Source organism: Lycium barbarum, chromosome 3 (assembly GCF_019175385.1).
Source record: "Lycium barbarum isolate Lr01 chromosome 3, ASM1917538v2, whole genome shotgun sequence".
Classification (NCBI taxonomy): domain Eukaryota; kingdom Viridiplantae; phylum Streptophyta; class Magnoliopsida; order Solanales; family Solanaceae; genus Lycium; species Lycium barbarum.
In genome coordinates, this window is record NC_083339.1 from 132,885,861 (window position 1) to 132,901,344 (window position 15,484).

The window sequence follows — 15,484 nt, forward strand, 5'->3', positions numbered from 1 at the left end:
TGTGTATTAGCAGAAGAGTATGGCTATTTTAGGTTCAAACTGGAACTTATATGTGCATATAAGAGTTGAAATAAAGGCATTGGTTTTCAACTACAACGTATAAACGTCATGTCACTCCCCTTGATTGTTCAGCTTTATTCGAATGTGGTGTTTTGCATTTCCTGTTTGTCTCCTTGTTTTTTCTTTGTTATCTGGCAGTTTGCTTATGGATTTAATTCATGATGTTTCTTCTTTTAAAACTGAATACATCCTTTCATGATATGACCTTGTTTACTACTTAAATCGGTGTTTAAAATGAGTATATATATGCTACATCTGATATATAGTTGCTATTATAACTTTGCTGCCTTCTTAGAAGGAACAGATTACTATATTGTTTGGTGAAATATCATTGATTTAAATAAACACTCCAGGCTCCGCAATTATTTCTGTTTCCTAATTTCACTTTTGTGCTCACACTCGTCTTCTTTTACCCCTCTGGCCATGAGTTGCATCCCTATGACCATTTTATTACGTTTCTATACGTTGTGTGACTCCACGTAAGTCTCCAGTTAACTCCTAATAATGCATATGTGCGCACCGCTGCTGTTTGCCTACGCATTATGCATATGTATACTCGAAGTATACTTAATGTATATATACATCGCTTGTGTGCAATGCATAGTCTGTATTTCAGTTTGTTTCGCCCAAATTTCGTGCGTTTGTTGTAAGTATATTTCAGCTGAAAATCTGCATATAAATGCATATCGAAGTTGTGTTCGTGAAATGCACTTGGATATGCATAATATACATAATCAACAGAGTTGTTTTTGAATTCATATGTTTGTATGCTTAATCTTATTGATCGATACTAATCCCTTTTCTCTCATATCTTTTATGCATGAACCTCACATGCGAGTCCGAGGGACTCGTCTTCCGCATTCAATGTTGGGCTAAAGCCCAACGAAACTCTCTTATCGAATCAGCCCCATCAGTTTGCAAGAAATAATGTTGGGCTAAGGCCCATACGATAGCAACAGTCCACAGCAGAGGAAACAAAATATTGGGCTGTTGGCCCAGGCAAACAACTATCAGTCCGAAAATGGGCTGAGCCCATTTAACTCATTTCCCCTTCTATTTTATTTTGAGCATTTAAGTTGTGTTGTATGACTAACCCTTTTGTTTTGTTAATTTGGATAAACTTTAGCAAATTAGTGGGTTTTAATTTAATAATGGGTAGTTAATTTAAGGAAAACCAATTAATTCCATAAGGTTCATTGTTATTGATTTTCAAAAGCATGTCTTCATAATATAAAAAAAATGTATATTCTATGTCCGCTCTTGCTCTATAATTCACCCTCCAAACAACTTTCTAGAACTCACATTGTAATGCGATATATTCTCAGATATATGTAAATATAAATTCAAGTATATTTTATGAACATATTTTCAAGAATTATGCACAATTTAGTTAAATAAAGTTAGTGAAGGAGAAAGAAAAACTCACTTCCTTTTACATTCTATTTATAAAAAATAAGTCTAGATTTCTCTATATTGCCATATTCATGTAACCTAATCCAAAATTCAAATTTGCTATGCCCTTTCTTAAAAACTATCACATTGTACGCAAACTATTACATTTTATACAAATCTTATGTTAAATAGCATTTTATTTAAAAGTTTAGCCATATTTATAAGTCTTCTTTAAATGACATTTTTATCTTAACAATGCTTGTAAGTTTTATTTCATGCAAATTATCACATCTCCTATAGATCTTATTAAATACTATCTCTCATTTAAGGCTTCATCAATATTTTCAAGTCTCATTTAATTTTTTAGAATCTTCTTTTACGTACGTTATTATGTTTTTTTATGAGTATTATTTTAAACAACACTATTATGCTTTCGTCTAAAACCTTAACAACATTCATAAATCATATTTTCAAAAATGGCATTTAAAGTCTCTTTTATACAAATTATCATATTTTTCTGTAAATCTTATTTTAACTAACATTATTTTCTTTTTAAACATTATATTTACTCTTAATTAATTAACCTAAGTTTGGTCGGATAACCGTAGTTAACGAATGCTAAAGGATGCCTAACCCCTTCCCTTTAGGATAATATAGAGCCCTTACCTAGAATCATACTGGTTAAGCAGACTATTAATTGAGGTTTAGTTTTAACTTTGCCTTAGTTAACCTCTAGGTGTCCTAATTCACCATTAAATTAATTAGGTGGCGACTCCTTAAATAAAATAAACAGGAATCACCAATATGTCGTACCCTACCTCAACCCGATTAAAACGGGGTGTGACATATATCACAAGAAGATGTCTGGTAACTTAATGATTTATATAATGTTGTATATTGGTGATATGCTTATTGTTACTAACAACATTACAGAGATAAATGCTTTAAAGAAACTGTTAAGTAAGGAATTTGACATGAAGGATTTGAGAGTTGCAAAGAAAATTCTTGGTATGGAGATTTCAAGAGAAGACGGTGTTGTACATCTTTCTCAGAAGAGGTACATTGAAAGGGTTCTCGAGAGATTCAATATGCATACGTGCAATCCTGTAAGTACACTGTTAGCTCTTCATTTTAAACTTACAGAGTTAAAAATGCCTCAGTCCAAAGATGAGGTGGAGCATATGTCAAAGGTTCCTTATGCCAGCGCAGTTGGTAGCATTATGTATGTTATGGTATGCACACATCCAGATATTGCTCAATCTGTAAGTGTGCTAAGCAAATACATGCCCAACCTAGGAAAGAGGCACTGGGAAGCTGTCAAGTGGATTCTGACTATGCAGAGGATCTTGACAGAAGGAGGTCCACAACTAGATACATCTTTATTCTTGTTGGCAGTGCCGTTAGTTGGAATTCGACTTTGCAGTCGATTGTCGCTTTGTCTACGACAAAAGCAGAATAAATGGCAGCAACAGAGGCTGTGAAAGAAGCTATCTGGTTGAAAGGTTTGGTGGCAGAATTGAGTTTGGTTCAGCAGGAATCAACCCTTAGATGTGATAGTTAGAGTGCTATTCATCTAATTAAAAATCAGAGATTTCATGAGCGCACTAAACACATTGATGTCAGATTTCATTTTATTCGAGATGTTGTTGAAGAGGGAACTATCAAGGTCGCGAATGTTATCATAGACGATAATGTTGCAGAAATGTTAACCAAGATAGTCCTGCTCGCTAAGTTTGCACATTGCAAGGACTTAGCGGGAGTACGCATCAACTGCTGCAACTCGAGAGAACATTTGTTAGGTGGAGGTGGTATGCTCAACAATGGTTTGATTCTTCTTGTTTCTTATAACGGGGTTGCCTAGTAAGCTTAGAAGTTTTGGCCGGAGTAGTTCATACGCATGCTCGTGACGCAAACCAAGGTGGAGATTGAAAGAGTTGGTTTTTTGTCATGTGATAGAAAAATCCATGTGACAATTTTAGTTGGATGATTTCTATTACTTGGAGCCAAAGGATGATTTACTTGGAGCCAAAGAATGCATTGCTTGGAGTCAAAGATGCATTGCTTGGAGCCAAAGATGTGGAAGAGAATTGAAATGCCATGTAGCACATTTGGAGCCCAAGGCATTTTATGCCTATAAAATGAGAGACAATTCTTCTTTGTTCATCATCCAAAATTCATACAATCTTTTATAGTGAGTAGAAAGTTGAGAGAGCAATTCTCTTAAGTGTAATTGGGAAATCTCCCATTCCTTTGTTAATAATATAAAGGCAACTGTTCTTTGGTGGATGTAGGATCATTTTGATCCGAATCACGTTAAATCTTGTGTTCTTTCTTTTACGTTTCCCGCTAACAATTATAAATACAATTTATATCTACATGAGGATTTACTAAAAACAACCTCTCTACCTCCCACAATAGGGGTAAGTTCTGCGTACTCTCTACCCTCCCCAAACCACACTTGTGAAATTTCACTGGGTGTGTTGTTGTTGTACTATATAAATGCATGTTTTAAAATATATGTTGGATGCATTACATATTCAGGAGTTCGACAAGTATTTATGAAAATATTGGGTAAATTAAAATCGAGTAACTATTCAAATTTATTTTAACAAGATTTTTATTTTATCCTTGGGAATAATAGCTCTCTTGAAGTAACGGCAGGGCTTCCTCTCAAGCTAGTTGGGGAGAAAAACTGAAAAAAAAAGTAGACTATCCTAAAAATTAATTTCATTGAAGAATATTCTGAGGAAATTTTATAAGTATATTGGGCTAATCTTTATTTAAAATTTAACTTTGATTGATGATACGGTGATGTTGGGGGTTGGGAATTCATATTTTTTTGTGCAAACTTGTGAGCTTCAAGCCTGTGAAAATGAAACAAAAATTAAGTGTTTCGCTGAGATGTTGCGTTTTAAACTCATTCAGAATTTATAACTTAGCATGCATGTTTGGTTGGCCACTCATATGTATTTGACTCATCTTGTATCTCATATGAATTTGGCTTAAGTGTCATGTATTATAAGCCAAATACATTCAGGTATATATGAACCAAATACATATGATATACATTCAAATAAAGTTTAAATACATGTGACATCAGATACAAGTGAATATGTACACTCAAATACAGCGAAAATGTACCACTTAAATACAACATAAATACTGTCAAATACATGCAAATACATAAAAGGTGACTAAGAATGGTAATTTCGAAAAGGTAGCTACGAATAGTAAGGAGGGACAATAAGGTAATTATTTATGTAAGTTCACTTATATCTCTTCCTGATCAGTTGGGTATTATTATGAATGATTGATTTGAGATTCTATTAGTGGAAAAGGTGTATGTATACGTGTATATATACCTATCAACTTGGTGATTTAAAGCATATATATCTCTTATTAAGAAAATGGTGCATATATATTTTTGTCATTACACAAATGACACAAATATATCTTTTTCTCTGATGATATATATATATATATATATATATATATATATATATATATATATATATATATATATATATATATATGCATATAAAAATCATTTTGCTTGTTTTTTAATTAAAAAAATGTCATGTGGCTTTAAAAAATAAGTCTACCCATTTTTTAGTAGACTTATTTTTTTAAAGCCATGTGATAATTTTTTGGTGGGTTGGTTGGTTCCTCTAAAAAAATGGGTAGATTTTTTTTTAAGCCATAGATAATTTTTTTTAAAAAGAGCCAGATAACCAACTAGAAAAAAAATTGTCACGTGGCTTTTAAAAATAAGTCCACTAAAAAAAGGGTATACTTATTTTTTTGAACGCTACGTGGTATTTCTTTAAAAAAAATAAGCTAAATGAGTTTTTTTTTTTAAGTTCGTCAGCAAAAAGAATATATTTGCACTATTTTGTAATGGTAAAAATATGCATGCACTAATTTTTTAACAAGAGATATATATACTCTAAATTGTAAAATTAAATGATATATGTGCACCTTTGCCCTTCTGTTAATAATAACAAGAAGAAAAAGGGAGTTGATTAGTTTAATATGATCTTATTTGTCACATGTAGTTTTCCGTATACATTTTTACAATTTACAATTATTTATGATATGTATGTCTTACATTTTATATTTGTTTTTTCACTTTGAGCTTGTGGTTACAATTTGTTATCTCTTCAAATACTATCAAAATAAGACAACTTTTTAACCACATTAACAAATAAATAATGGGATTAATTACAAATTTCATCTCCACTACTCACTAGTACCAATCATGAAGAAATAGAATTCTTGTCTTCTTAAAAGGTACAAGTAAATAATATTCTTTAACTGTCTTAATCAAATCGCCGAAAGAAGAATGAAAAAAGTAACCTGATATCACGTCTCTCAATTATACAAATTAGTCAAAAAGCAGTACCTTTCCATTTCACACTATGTCATGTAAAATGACAGGATCAGACTATATAATATAAAGCATTAAGCCAAAAAATATTTTCCAAGTCCCAGAAATTAATTACTACTATATTGAAATGCGTAGAATTGGCTGAAACATTTGAGCAATATGCACTGTATATCTTTGATTTGGGTGAATTGCATTTTAAGCTAGCATGAAATTAATTGACAGCTTGTGTAGCAGAATACAACTGAGCTTGAAGAAACCGTTGAATAAGGACCCAAGTTCGAGCATTGGAATAGATTTTGAGGCAACAAGCATTGATAATTTTAGAGGTCCAGTTTCAATGGAGAAGCCGCCATTTTTTCCGGTAAGTGTTTGCTTCTCTGGATGCAATTTTCGAGAAAAAGAAGAAGAAGAAGAGATAATGGCACTTAAAGATGATAAAAAAAAATAATGAGAAAATGACAAATATGGTCTTTTATGTTGAGGTAGGTTCAAAATAGTCCCTCGAGTATGCATTGAGTAGTTTTGACCCTTTAAATTTGCTAAAAGTTAATAATTTTAGTCTCTGTTAAATATTTAACAATTTATTTCGGTTAGATTTAGCGAAAATAGTGAAAAAAGATATAATCATAAACACTAAGAAAATCTGATTACATCCTAAAATATGCCACACAAAAAACTATATATAATAATATCATAAATTATATCTTAAAATGCTACATCAAACTCTAAAAATAAATCAAAAATAACAAAAGCTACAAAAATTGTACTACCTTTGAATGTGAACTCTCAGGAATTAATAGCTTAATTAATTGATTATCTTAACTTTCACTTTATTGGTAAGAGTCGGTGACGGTTGAATTCCCATCATGTAATCTCTTTCCCATTTTCTCTTCACCTTCCCCTAATTTTTTCATTTTTATTTTTAATTATGAGCTCCCACTATTTTTTTCCCCTTAGTTCCCCTCAAATCCAGTAGATAGAAATCAATAAATATTAAAGATCAAAATTGTCCGGTGCATACCTAAAGGACTATTTTGAACCTATTCTCAAACCTAATGAACCATATTTGTCATTTTCTCATAAAATAATTTTGCTCGACCCCATAACGGAGAAGCGAATCAGAGGAGAGAGAACTTATTAATTCGTTAAATTAGAAAACGGCGTTTGTGCTTTGGACCAAAAGTGTCCAAAATCTAAATTTATAGGACGTGGAATGTTAAGTCTAATATTTAAAGGACCAAGGTTACACCAACCCTTAAAAACTTAAGGGCTGCTTTTGTCTTATTTCTCATCAGGAGTCTAGGAACCCAGTAGAGGAAGGCCTGCAATCTGCAGTTCCCGATGATTTATTGTCTGACGGTTGTTCTTCTAGTTCAACTCAGGTTTGTAAATACATTTCTAGTTTCCTTCATGATATGCAACTTATTGAAACTTACATTTATGACCTTCAAAATTTACAATCGCGTGGGAATTTATGGGACGCCAATTAGGAGAGAAGGAGATTTTGAGGTGCTTAGGTACTTTCTGAGAAAAATAGTGATATTTAAATGATTTTATTGTCCTAAATAAAATAAAAGTGACTTTTGTAGAAAATTCTCTAAATTGGATGACCATCCGGGAATTAACTCAAATATTTTGTGTGAAATATTGTTTTAGTTTAAATATTTTCTATACTTTATGGATTAAAATATGGTATGACAAGTTGGAATCTATTAAAATTTGCTTATACGTGGCAAAGATGTTTGATTTTTACGGTGCCAAAAATTTTGACTTTGAGTGAATTGTATTTTTATGAAATTAACACATGGTTAAGTGATTCTAAAAAAACAAAAAAGTAATTTTGGTATTTTATTGATATAATCTGTTCATAGAGGAAAACAACAAAAAGAAAAAAGAAAAAAATCGTCCATTTTTATCGAATGCTGAACTATAAAAATCATTTTGTATTGCCACTTTCAAATGCAATGACAATGCGTCAATGGCTACTCTTTTATTTGCACCAATTTTCCAAATTATTGTTCTGCTTTACAAGTAAAAAGAAACACATGATATGAGGAAAAACAAAAAAGAAAAGAACGAATAAATTTGAGATGAAAAAAAAAAAAAAAGATGCCGTAGATAGTTTAAAAACTAAAGGAGTCGACTAACATTCCTTTTAAATATGTTTATGACTACAAGATATGTTCTGTCTAATATATTCTTTGTCTTTTCACATTTTACTATTTATGCAATTAAAATGATATTGAAAGTTGGGTGTTAGTTAAAGAAATAAAGAAAGTTCCAATAGCTATTATCAAGTAGTCAAAGCTAATTGAGCTTGTCTTAGCTAACTTAACTCAACATAGGGAGCGCTCTCCCCCTATGTGGCACAAATCCAAATTAGAGCCCGTTTGGATTGGCTTATAAGTTGCTTATAAGCTGTTTTCAGCTTTTTCGAATGTTTGGCTAGCCAGCTTAAAGTCATTTTGTGCTTAAAATAAGCTCAAAAAAATAATTTGGTCCATTTGACTTAGCTTATCTAAAGCAGCTTATAAGCTGCTAAGCAGCTTATAAGCTGTTTTCAGCTTATAAGCCAAAAAAAATAAGTTAGACTACCCAACTTATTTTTTTTAGCTTATAAACTGTTTGCAGCTTATAGGCATAAGCCCATCCAAACAGGCTCTTAATCATACCATCTTGATTTTGGAATATCGAATGCATGAAGCAAAAAGAAAGAATTTAAAAGTTAATAAAGGACGGAAAGACCTAAAGGGTATTGGTATCTCTTAGAGCACATTACATGCCAGTTGTACTAACTGTAAGAGCAAATTCCGTCAAACAAGCTTGATTTGTCCAGCAGTTTTTTTGCCTTTTGCTTTGCTGATCTTGAAATCTCCCCGTAAATCTCATGTAATTGCAGCTACCAAAAGCTTTAAAGCAAAATGATATAATGTCCTTGAGTTCAATTTGGCATCACAAATAAGGGAACTATTTTCAGAAAGAAGATATCTTGTAGCATAGCTTGTGAATTGCATGGCAGCAAATCAGAAACTAAGGGAATTTCAAATGGTTTCTCAGGTGAAGAAAATGAAAGCAAGCCAGAAACTAAGAGATCTTCAATGGGGATATCAAGTGATCAACTCTTCAAGTCTAGACCTGCATAGTATCTCCTTCTATCTTTCTCAGCCAACAACAGGTTGTCATCAAGAAACGGAAAATTCCATTAAATTAAACATATCAAAGGAGAGTCTTTCCCATTTCTCTGACCTCCTTGTGCTCTTGAAAACATCAGAATGTACTCAAGCTTCCTTGAGAGACTTGGAGTTCCACCAGGTTGAATGGGAGTTGCAGCAAGTGAGAAATCTCAGAGTTTTGCTTGAAAATAGTTCCAGCATTAAGCAATTAGTCTTTAAGAGAAACAGGTTTACTGCACAATGCTTATCTGAGCTTTCAGAAGTTCTAAAGAAGAATGGAGTGATCAAGGAACTAATGCTGTCAGAATCAAATATTGGTCCCATTGGAGCTTCTCTTCTTGCTTCAGCACTTAAGGTGAACGGAAGCTTAGAAGAGTTGCAGATATGGGAAGACTCTATTGGCTCAAAGGGTGCAGAGGAGCTTTCCAAAATGATCGAAGTTAACTCAACTTTGAAGCTACTCACCATTTTCGATTCCAAGTCTATTACTGCCACACCTTTGATTTCAGCAGTTCTTGCGAGGAACAGGTCAATGGAAGTGCACATATGGAATGGAGAGAACAAGGAGAAAACTTCTAAGGTGGTTGAATTTGTACCTGAAAACAGCACCCTTCGGATATATCGTCTTAATGTCTCGGGTGCTTGTAGAGTTGCTTGTGCTTTAGGGATGAATTCAACTGTGAAGTCACTCGATCTGACAGGAGTTCGGTTGAAGTCCCGTTGGGCAAAGGAATTCCGATGGGTTTTGGAACAGAACGGGACCCTCAAAGAGGTAAATTTGTCAAACACTTGCTTGAAAGACAAAGGAGTTGTTTATGTTGCAGCTGGGCTTTTCAAGAACCACAGCTTGCAGAAGTTGTATCTTAAAGGAAATTGGTTTGGAGGTGTTGGTGTAGAACATTTGCTTTGCCCTTTAAGCCGATTTTCTGCGCTGCAACATCAAGCAAATGTTAATCTCAAATCACTTACTTTTGGAGGAAAAAGAAATAAAATTGGTAGGGATGGGCTTGCAGCTATCTTGCAGATGTTGACAAGTAACGAAAGCCTTACCAGCTTCGGAATATATAATGATGGGAGTTTAAAACCGGATGATATAGTCAGAATCTTTAGGAGTTTGGAGAAGAATGCTACACTAAGAAGTATATCTTTACAAGGTTGTAAAGGGGTGGATGGTGAAGCAGTCCTGCAAACTATCATGGATATTTTACAGGTAAATCCTTGGATTGAAGACATTGATCTTTCAAGAACTCCATTACAGAAAGCAGGGAAAACAGAAGCGATATATCAGAGATTGGGTCAGAACGACAAGGCCGAAGCCGAACCAGAGATTGATTTGCTCAAAGACATGCCAATGACAGTGCCAAAGAGCTGTAGGGTCTTCCTCTGCGGGCAAGAATATGCTGGTAAGCCACTAAAACAATGTTAGTTTAACTATATCACTGGTTAACTACATTGACTTAGTTGGTATGTTCTTTTTTTTTTTTTTTTTTTTTTTTTGCACCTGCAGGAAAAACTACACTATGCAATTCTATACATCAGCACTTTTCTTCTCCAAAATTGCCCTATATTGATCAAGTGAGAACTCTTGTAAACCCGATTGAGCAAGCTGTTAGACCTATAGGCATGAAGATAAAAACTTTCAAAGATGAAGACACAAAGATCTCAATTTGGAATCTCGCAGGGCAGCAAGAATTTTATGCACTCCATGATCTTATGTTTCCAGGACATGGAAGCGCCTCCCTCTTCCTGATCGTCTCCAGTTTGTTCAGGAAACCAAATAACCGGGAACAGAAGTCCTCTGATGAAGTTGAAGAAGATCTGCAGTACTGGTTGAGGTTCATTGTTTCCAATTCAAGAAGAGCTCTTCAGCAGTGCATGCTGCCAAATGTGACCGTGGTGCTCACACACTACGACAAAATCAATCAACAGTCACAGAACCTACAGCTTATTGTAGACTCAATCCAAAGGCTACGAGACAAATTTCAAGGCTTTGTTGAATTCTACCCGACTGTATTTACAGTTGATGCAAGATCTTCTGCATCAGTAAGTAAAGTTGCCCATCACCTCCAAAAGACAAGCAAGACGGTTCTTCAAAGGGTTCCTAGAGTGTACGAGCTTTGCAATGACCTCATGCAAATTCTGTCAGACTGGAGAGTGGAAAACCATAATAGGCCAGCAATAAAGTGGAAGGAGTTTGGTGATCTGTGCCAAGTAAAATTTCCATTGCTCAGGGTTCGTTCTAGACTGGATAATAAAGAGAAGCTAGAAATGAGGAGAAGGGCTGTTGCTACGTGCCTTCATCACATTGGCGAGGTGATTTATTTTGACGAACTTGGTTTCCTAATCCTAGATTGTGAATGGTTTTGTGGTGAAGTACTTGGTCAGCTTTTGAGATTAGATGTCAAAAAGCAGACTTCAGCTGGAGATGGATTCATAAGTAGAAAAGAGCTAGAAAAAGTTCTTAGAAGTAGTCTTGATAGCCAGATTCCAGGGATGGGCTCAAAAGTTTTCGAGAACTTGGATGCAAGTGATCTTGTGAGAATGATGCTGAAACTTGAATTATGCTATGAACAAGATCCTTCAGATACCAATTCTCTAATGTTGATACCCAGCTTTCTTGAAGAAGGTAAGGGGAAACTGCCAAAGTGGCAGATAAACTCAAGTGAATGCATTTATGCAGGAAGGCACCTCCAGTGTGATGACTCCAGTCACATGTTTCTAACACCGGGCTTCTTTCCCCGCTTACAGGCAAGACCTCTCATCTAATAGAATCCGTTTTGTTTTTATTTATTTCATTATCTCAGATAAGAATATAATTCACTATGTTTTTTTAGGTACATTTGCATAACAAAGTAATGGGGTTGAGGAATCAATATGGAGCAACATACAGCCTCGAAAAATACGTTATTTCAATGAGCATCAATGGCATCTATGTCCGCGTAGAACTTGGGGGTCAATTAGGCTACTATGTTGATTTGCTTGCCTGTTCCACAAAACACCTGACAGAAACTCTAAGGCTATTCCAGCAGCTTATAATACCAGCAATTCAGAGCCTTTGCCATGGGGTCACACTGACTGAAAACATTATTCGACCAGAATGTGTAAGAAATCTAATACCACCAAGGTACAGGAGAAACCAGTTACTGCCTCTCCAGGTATTAAAGCAGGCATTGCTCTCAGTGTCTGCAGACAATATGTATGACTATCAGCACACTTGGGATTTGGTAGCAGATTCTGGAAAGACTATTGTTGGAGCTGGTTTTGACTATGCTCGGGACCTTTTATCCGATGATGATTTTCGGGAAGTCCTCCAACGCAGGTACCATGATCTACATAACCTTGCTGGGGAGCTTCAAATTCCTTTAGATAACAGTCAGGATGGACAGAATCATGCTTCTACTACCAGTGAAGAAACTGAAGGAAAAATTGAACCAACGTTTACTGGAATAGCCAAGGGTGTTGAAGAAGTCTTGCAGAGACTTACAATTATACAGCAAGAACTTAGGGATATAAAGCAAGAAATACAAGGCCTCAGATACTACGAATACAGGCTTCTGATGGAGCTAAACCGCAAAGTGAACTATCTTGTGAACTACAATGTCCAAGTTGAAGAAAGAAAAGTGCCAAACATGTTCTACTTTGTAAGAACGGAGAACTACTCAAGGAGATTGATCACCACCATGATTTCAGGAATTAATGCTCTCCGGCTGCACATGTTATGCGAGTATCGGGGAGAAATGCATGTGGTTGAAGATCAGATAGGTTGTGAAGTGATGCAGGTTGATAACAGTGCAGTAAAATGCCTGGCTCCATACATGACGAAATTCATGAAATTGGTGACATTTGCTCTCAAGATTGGAGCTCATTTAGCAGCAGGGATGGGAGAAATGATACCAGATTTGAGTAGAGAAGTTTCACATCTACTCGCATCTCCCGCTGCATATAGTGCTGCAGGGGTTGCTGCTGCTGGTGTTGTCGGGGTTGCAGCAGCTGGCCGTGTAGAGAGAAATAGGGGATCAAGGGACATCCAACAAGATCTTAAAGCAGCACAACAATGGGTTGTTGATTTCTTGAGGGATCAAAGGTGCTCTGGTGGAAGAGATATTGCTGAGAAGTTTGGATTATGGAGAGTTAGATACCGAGACAGTGGCCAAATTGCATGGATCTGTAGGAGGCATATATACGCAAGAGCAAGTGAGATAATTGAAGTCCCACTTTGAAGTTTAGCTTTAGCCATAGAGTTCAAATAAGAGAAAAACAGAGGCAAAGGTTGAGAGATGAAGAAGATGGAGAGTGCACGTAGACTGGCCGCTGTGGTAGTTCAACAGTTGGCACAGGTGGGTTTATTTATTTTGTACGTTAATTATGGATATGCCAAGTTGTTATCTTGATGGAAATTCCAATGCTGTGGTGTTTCAGCCTCATGAAACTTTCCACCATATTCTGGCTGCCTCTACGTACACACTCCAAGGAGTTCGGAGTAGTTAGTCCTGTAGTATATCCCTCTTTGATATTGGTGCCGATTTCATATTGTTAAATTGGAACTGGTAATTCGATATAAAATGGATCCTTGATCCCTGTTGGGAGAAATGTTGCTCCTTTACTTTCCCAAGCCGATGCTAATGGTTACATCAGAGTTGACAAACTTAAATCTTCGTTGGATGAATCAGATTCATGGTATGTACCTAATAAGTATTTTAATATGTATTATCACTTGCATTGGTTAATTGATGTATAAAAAAAGGTTTACACTAGATGGTATTACTTTTTGCTGAGTGATTAGTAGGGGCTTACTTCAAGATATTACATAAGGTCTATTAACATATCTTACAATTTAAAGATGAGATGCATGTGAGTACCCATTGAACTAGAGGCAGAAAGAACCTAGATGATTGTAGTTTAGGGAATGCAACCAAATGGGATTTCATTTCTTACTCTGGATTAATTTTCCTTTTTTATTTTGTAGAAACACTTAAATTCTGTGTTGAAATACCGGTATATAATGGTAGGTATAAAACTCCTTCAGTTATCAAGAGATTCCACTAGATTGTGCTATCGGCACTCTCTGTCTCTTTTAACATTTCTCTAGCCAAATCAAGAGGTTATCAAACACGATAGTGAAAGAAACAAGTTTTGCCATACCCGTTTGTCTTAATTTGAGACTTCGGAAGATGTCTTGTATACATAAAGATCGGGAGCATATATTTTGTCAAGGGTGTCGTAGACGTTTATCATGCAATACCGCAACATGTTAACAATACTGTTTTTTTTTTGGTATCATGTTAATAATACCGCTCACTTTGTTGATGAACTCAAGAGCTCTCTTCTTGTTTCAAAAATATTACATTTTGTTAAGGAAATGACTGAAAGACTATCATGACAAAGTCTTCTGCTTCTTGTAGGGATCAATTTGTTGGAGATATGTCATAAATATGAGTTACTATGTGCTTGTATAACCATCAGCCACAACTATTGCTATGGGACTTTGAGATGGAATAGTTGTTGTACGATCAATCCTGAATCTTAGGTGTGATATTCTTGAATCCCCTTTACAGAAAATCCTGGCTCCGCAAACACTTTGCATGTGGATGCCTGAAGGTGACATTCTTTAACGACCTCTTGGTCTAGGATATGCTTCTCAGGAGCATGGCTTTAACAAGAAGTTATGAAAGATTCACCTCTTGGTCTAGGATATGCTTCTCAGGAGCATGGCCTTAACAAGAAGTTATGAAAGATTCTTTCTTTGGGGGATGGGGTTGTTTTTGTTTCTGTCCTGTACTGTTTTATGGTTATTGGATATCATCTTCGTGATGTTCCCACCTTTTATCTCAGCTGTAGAGAGAAAATTACGGGTTGTTGTGAATGGCTCATTAGTAACAACAGACAATTAAGGTGTAGTATTTGTGAGTGAGTTCACATAAGATAGCAAGAGAAGTACAAGAACTGCAATTGAATTGACATTATTTGGTTCGGATTATATGTGAACCAAACAACTCATCCCCCAATGAAATTATGGACGTCTTGCAGCTTGTAGTATATTTCACCTACTCCAAATTGATTCAAAAGTCGTGAGGGAAATGTCAAAGGAATGAGAAGGAATTGATAGTACTCCGTATTTGATTTGAAATTGTGGTCCTACTTTGGCCTGTTAACAGCCATGACCATAATATTTGGCCCACCAATGTAGTCCTATAAAACTCCCCTCAGAATTCGGGTTTTGTTATAAATATCCAACTAGTGGATATCCATTAATTTGGAAATATCCCAAAATATCCCAAATATCCCAAATATCCAAAATATCCCCTTTGTATGTTGCTCCTATAAATAGGATGCACAGATGCAATGTTGAAAGAACAGAAGTAATATAATCTGATATCTCTCTACATATTCTCTCTACATATTTCTTCTGTGTATCTACTTCATAGTTTTATTTTATAACACGTTATCAGCACGAGACTCTGTTATCTCGAGC

At 35.2% G+C, this 15,484-nt stretch overlaps 1 protein-coding gene across 5 annotated transcripts; it reads left to right on the forward strand.

Annotated features, from left to right (window-relative positions):
- The first annotated feature begins 5,888 nt into the window (after window positions 1-5,888).
- Window positions 5,889-14,989, forward strand: LOC132632637 (protein TORNADO 1). Of its 5 annotated transcripts, none has more exons than XR_009579448.1 (6): window positions 5,889-6,200; window positions 7,135-7,221; window positions 8,897-10,415; window positions 10,520-11,760; window positions 11,847-13,349; window positions 14,415-14,989. XR_009579448.1 is itself a non-coding variant. In XM_060348638.1 (6 exons), exons 1-6 carry the CDS (start codon window positions 6,045-6,047, stop codon window positions 13,230-13,232), a joined length of 4,293 nt encoding a protein of 1,430 aa, XP_060204621.1. In that variant the 5' UTR covers window positions 5,889-6,044; the 3' UTR covers window positions 13,233-13,602. The 5 variants fall into 5 exon arrangements, 3 of the variants coding, with proteins under 3 accessions (XP_060204621.1, XP_060204619.1, XP_060204620.1); XR_009579447.1 differs by lacking the exon at window positions 14,415-14,989 and adding an exon at window positions 13,432-13,602; XM_060348638.1 differs by lacking the exon at window positions 14,415-14,989 and having other exon boundaries at window positions 8,897-9,014; window positions 9,111-10,415; window positions 11,847-13,602.
- The last annotated feature ends 495 nt before the right edge of the window (window positions 14,990-15,484 follow it).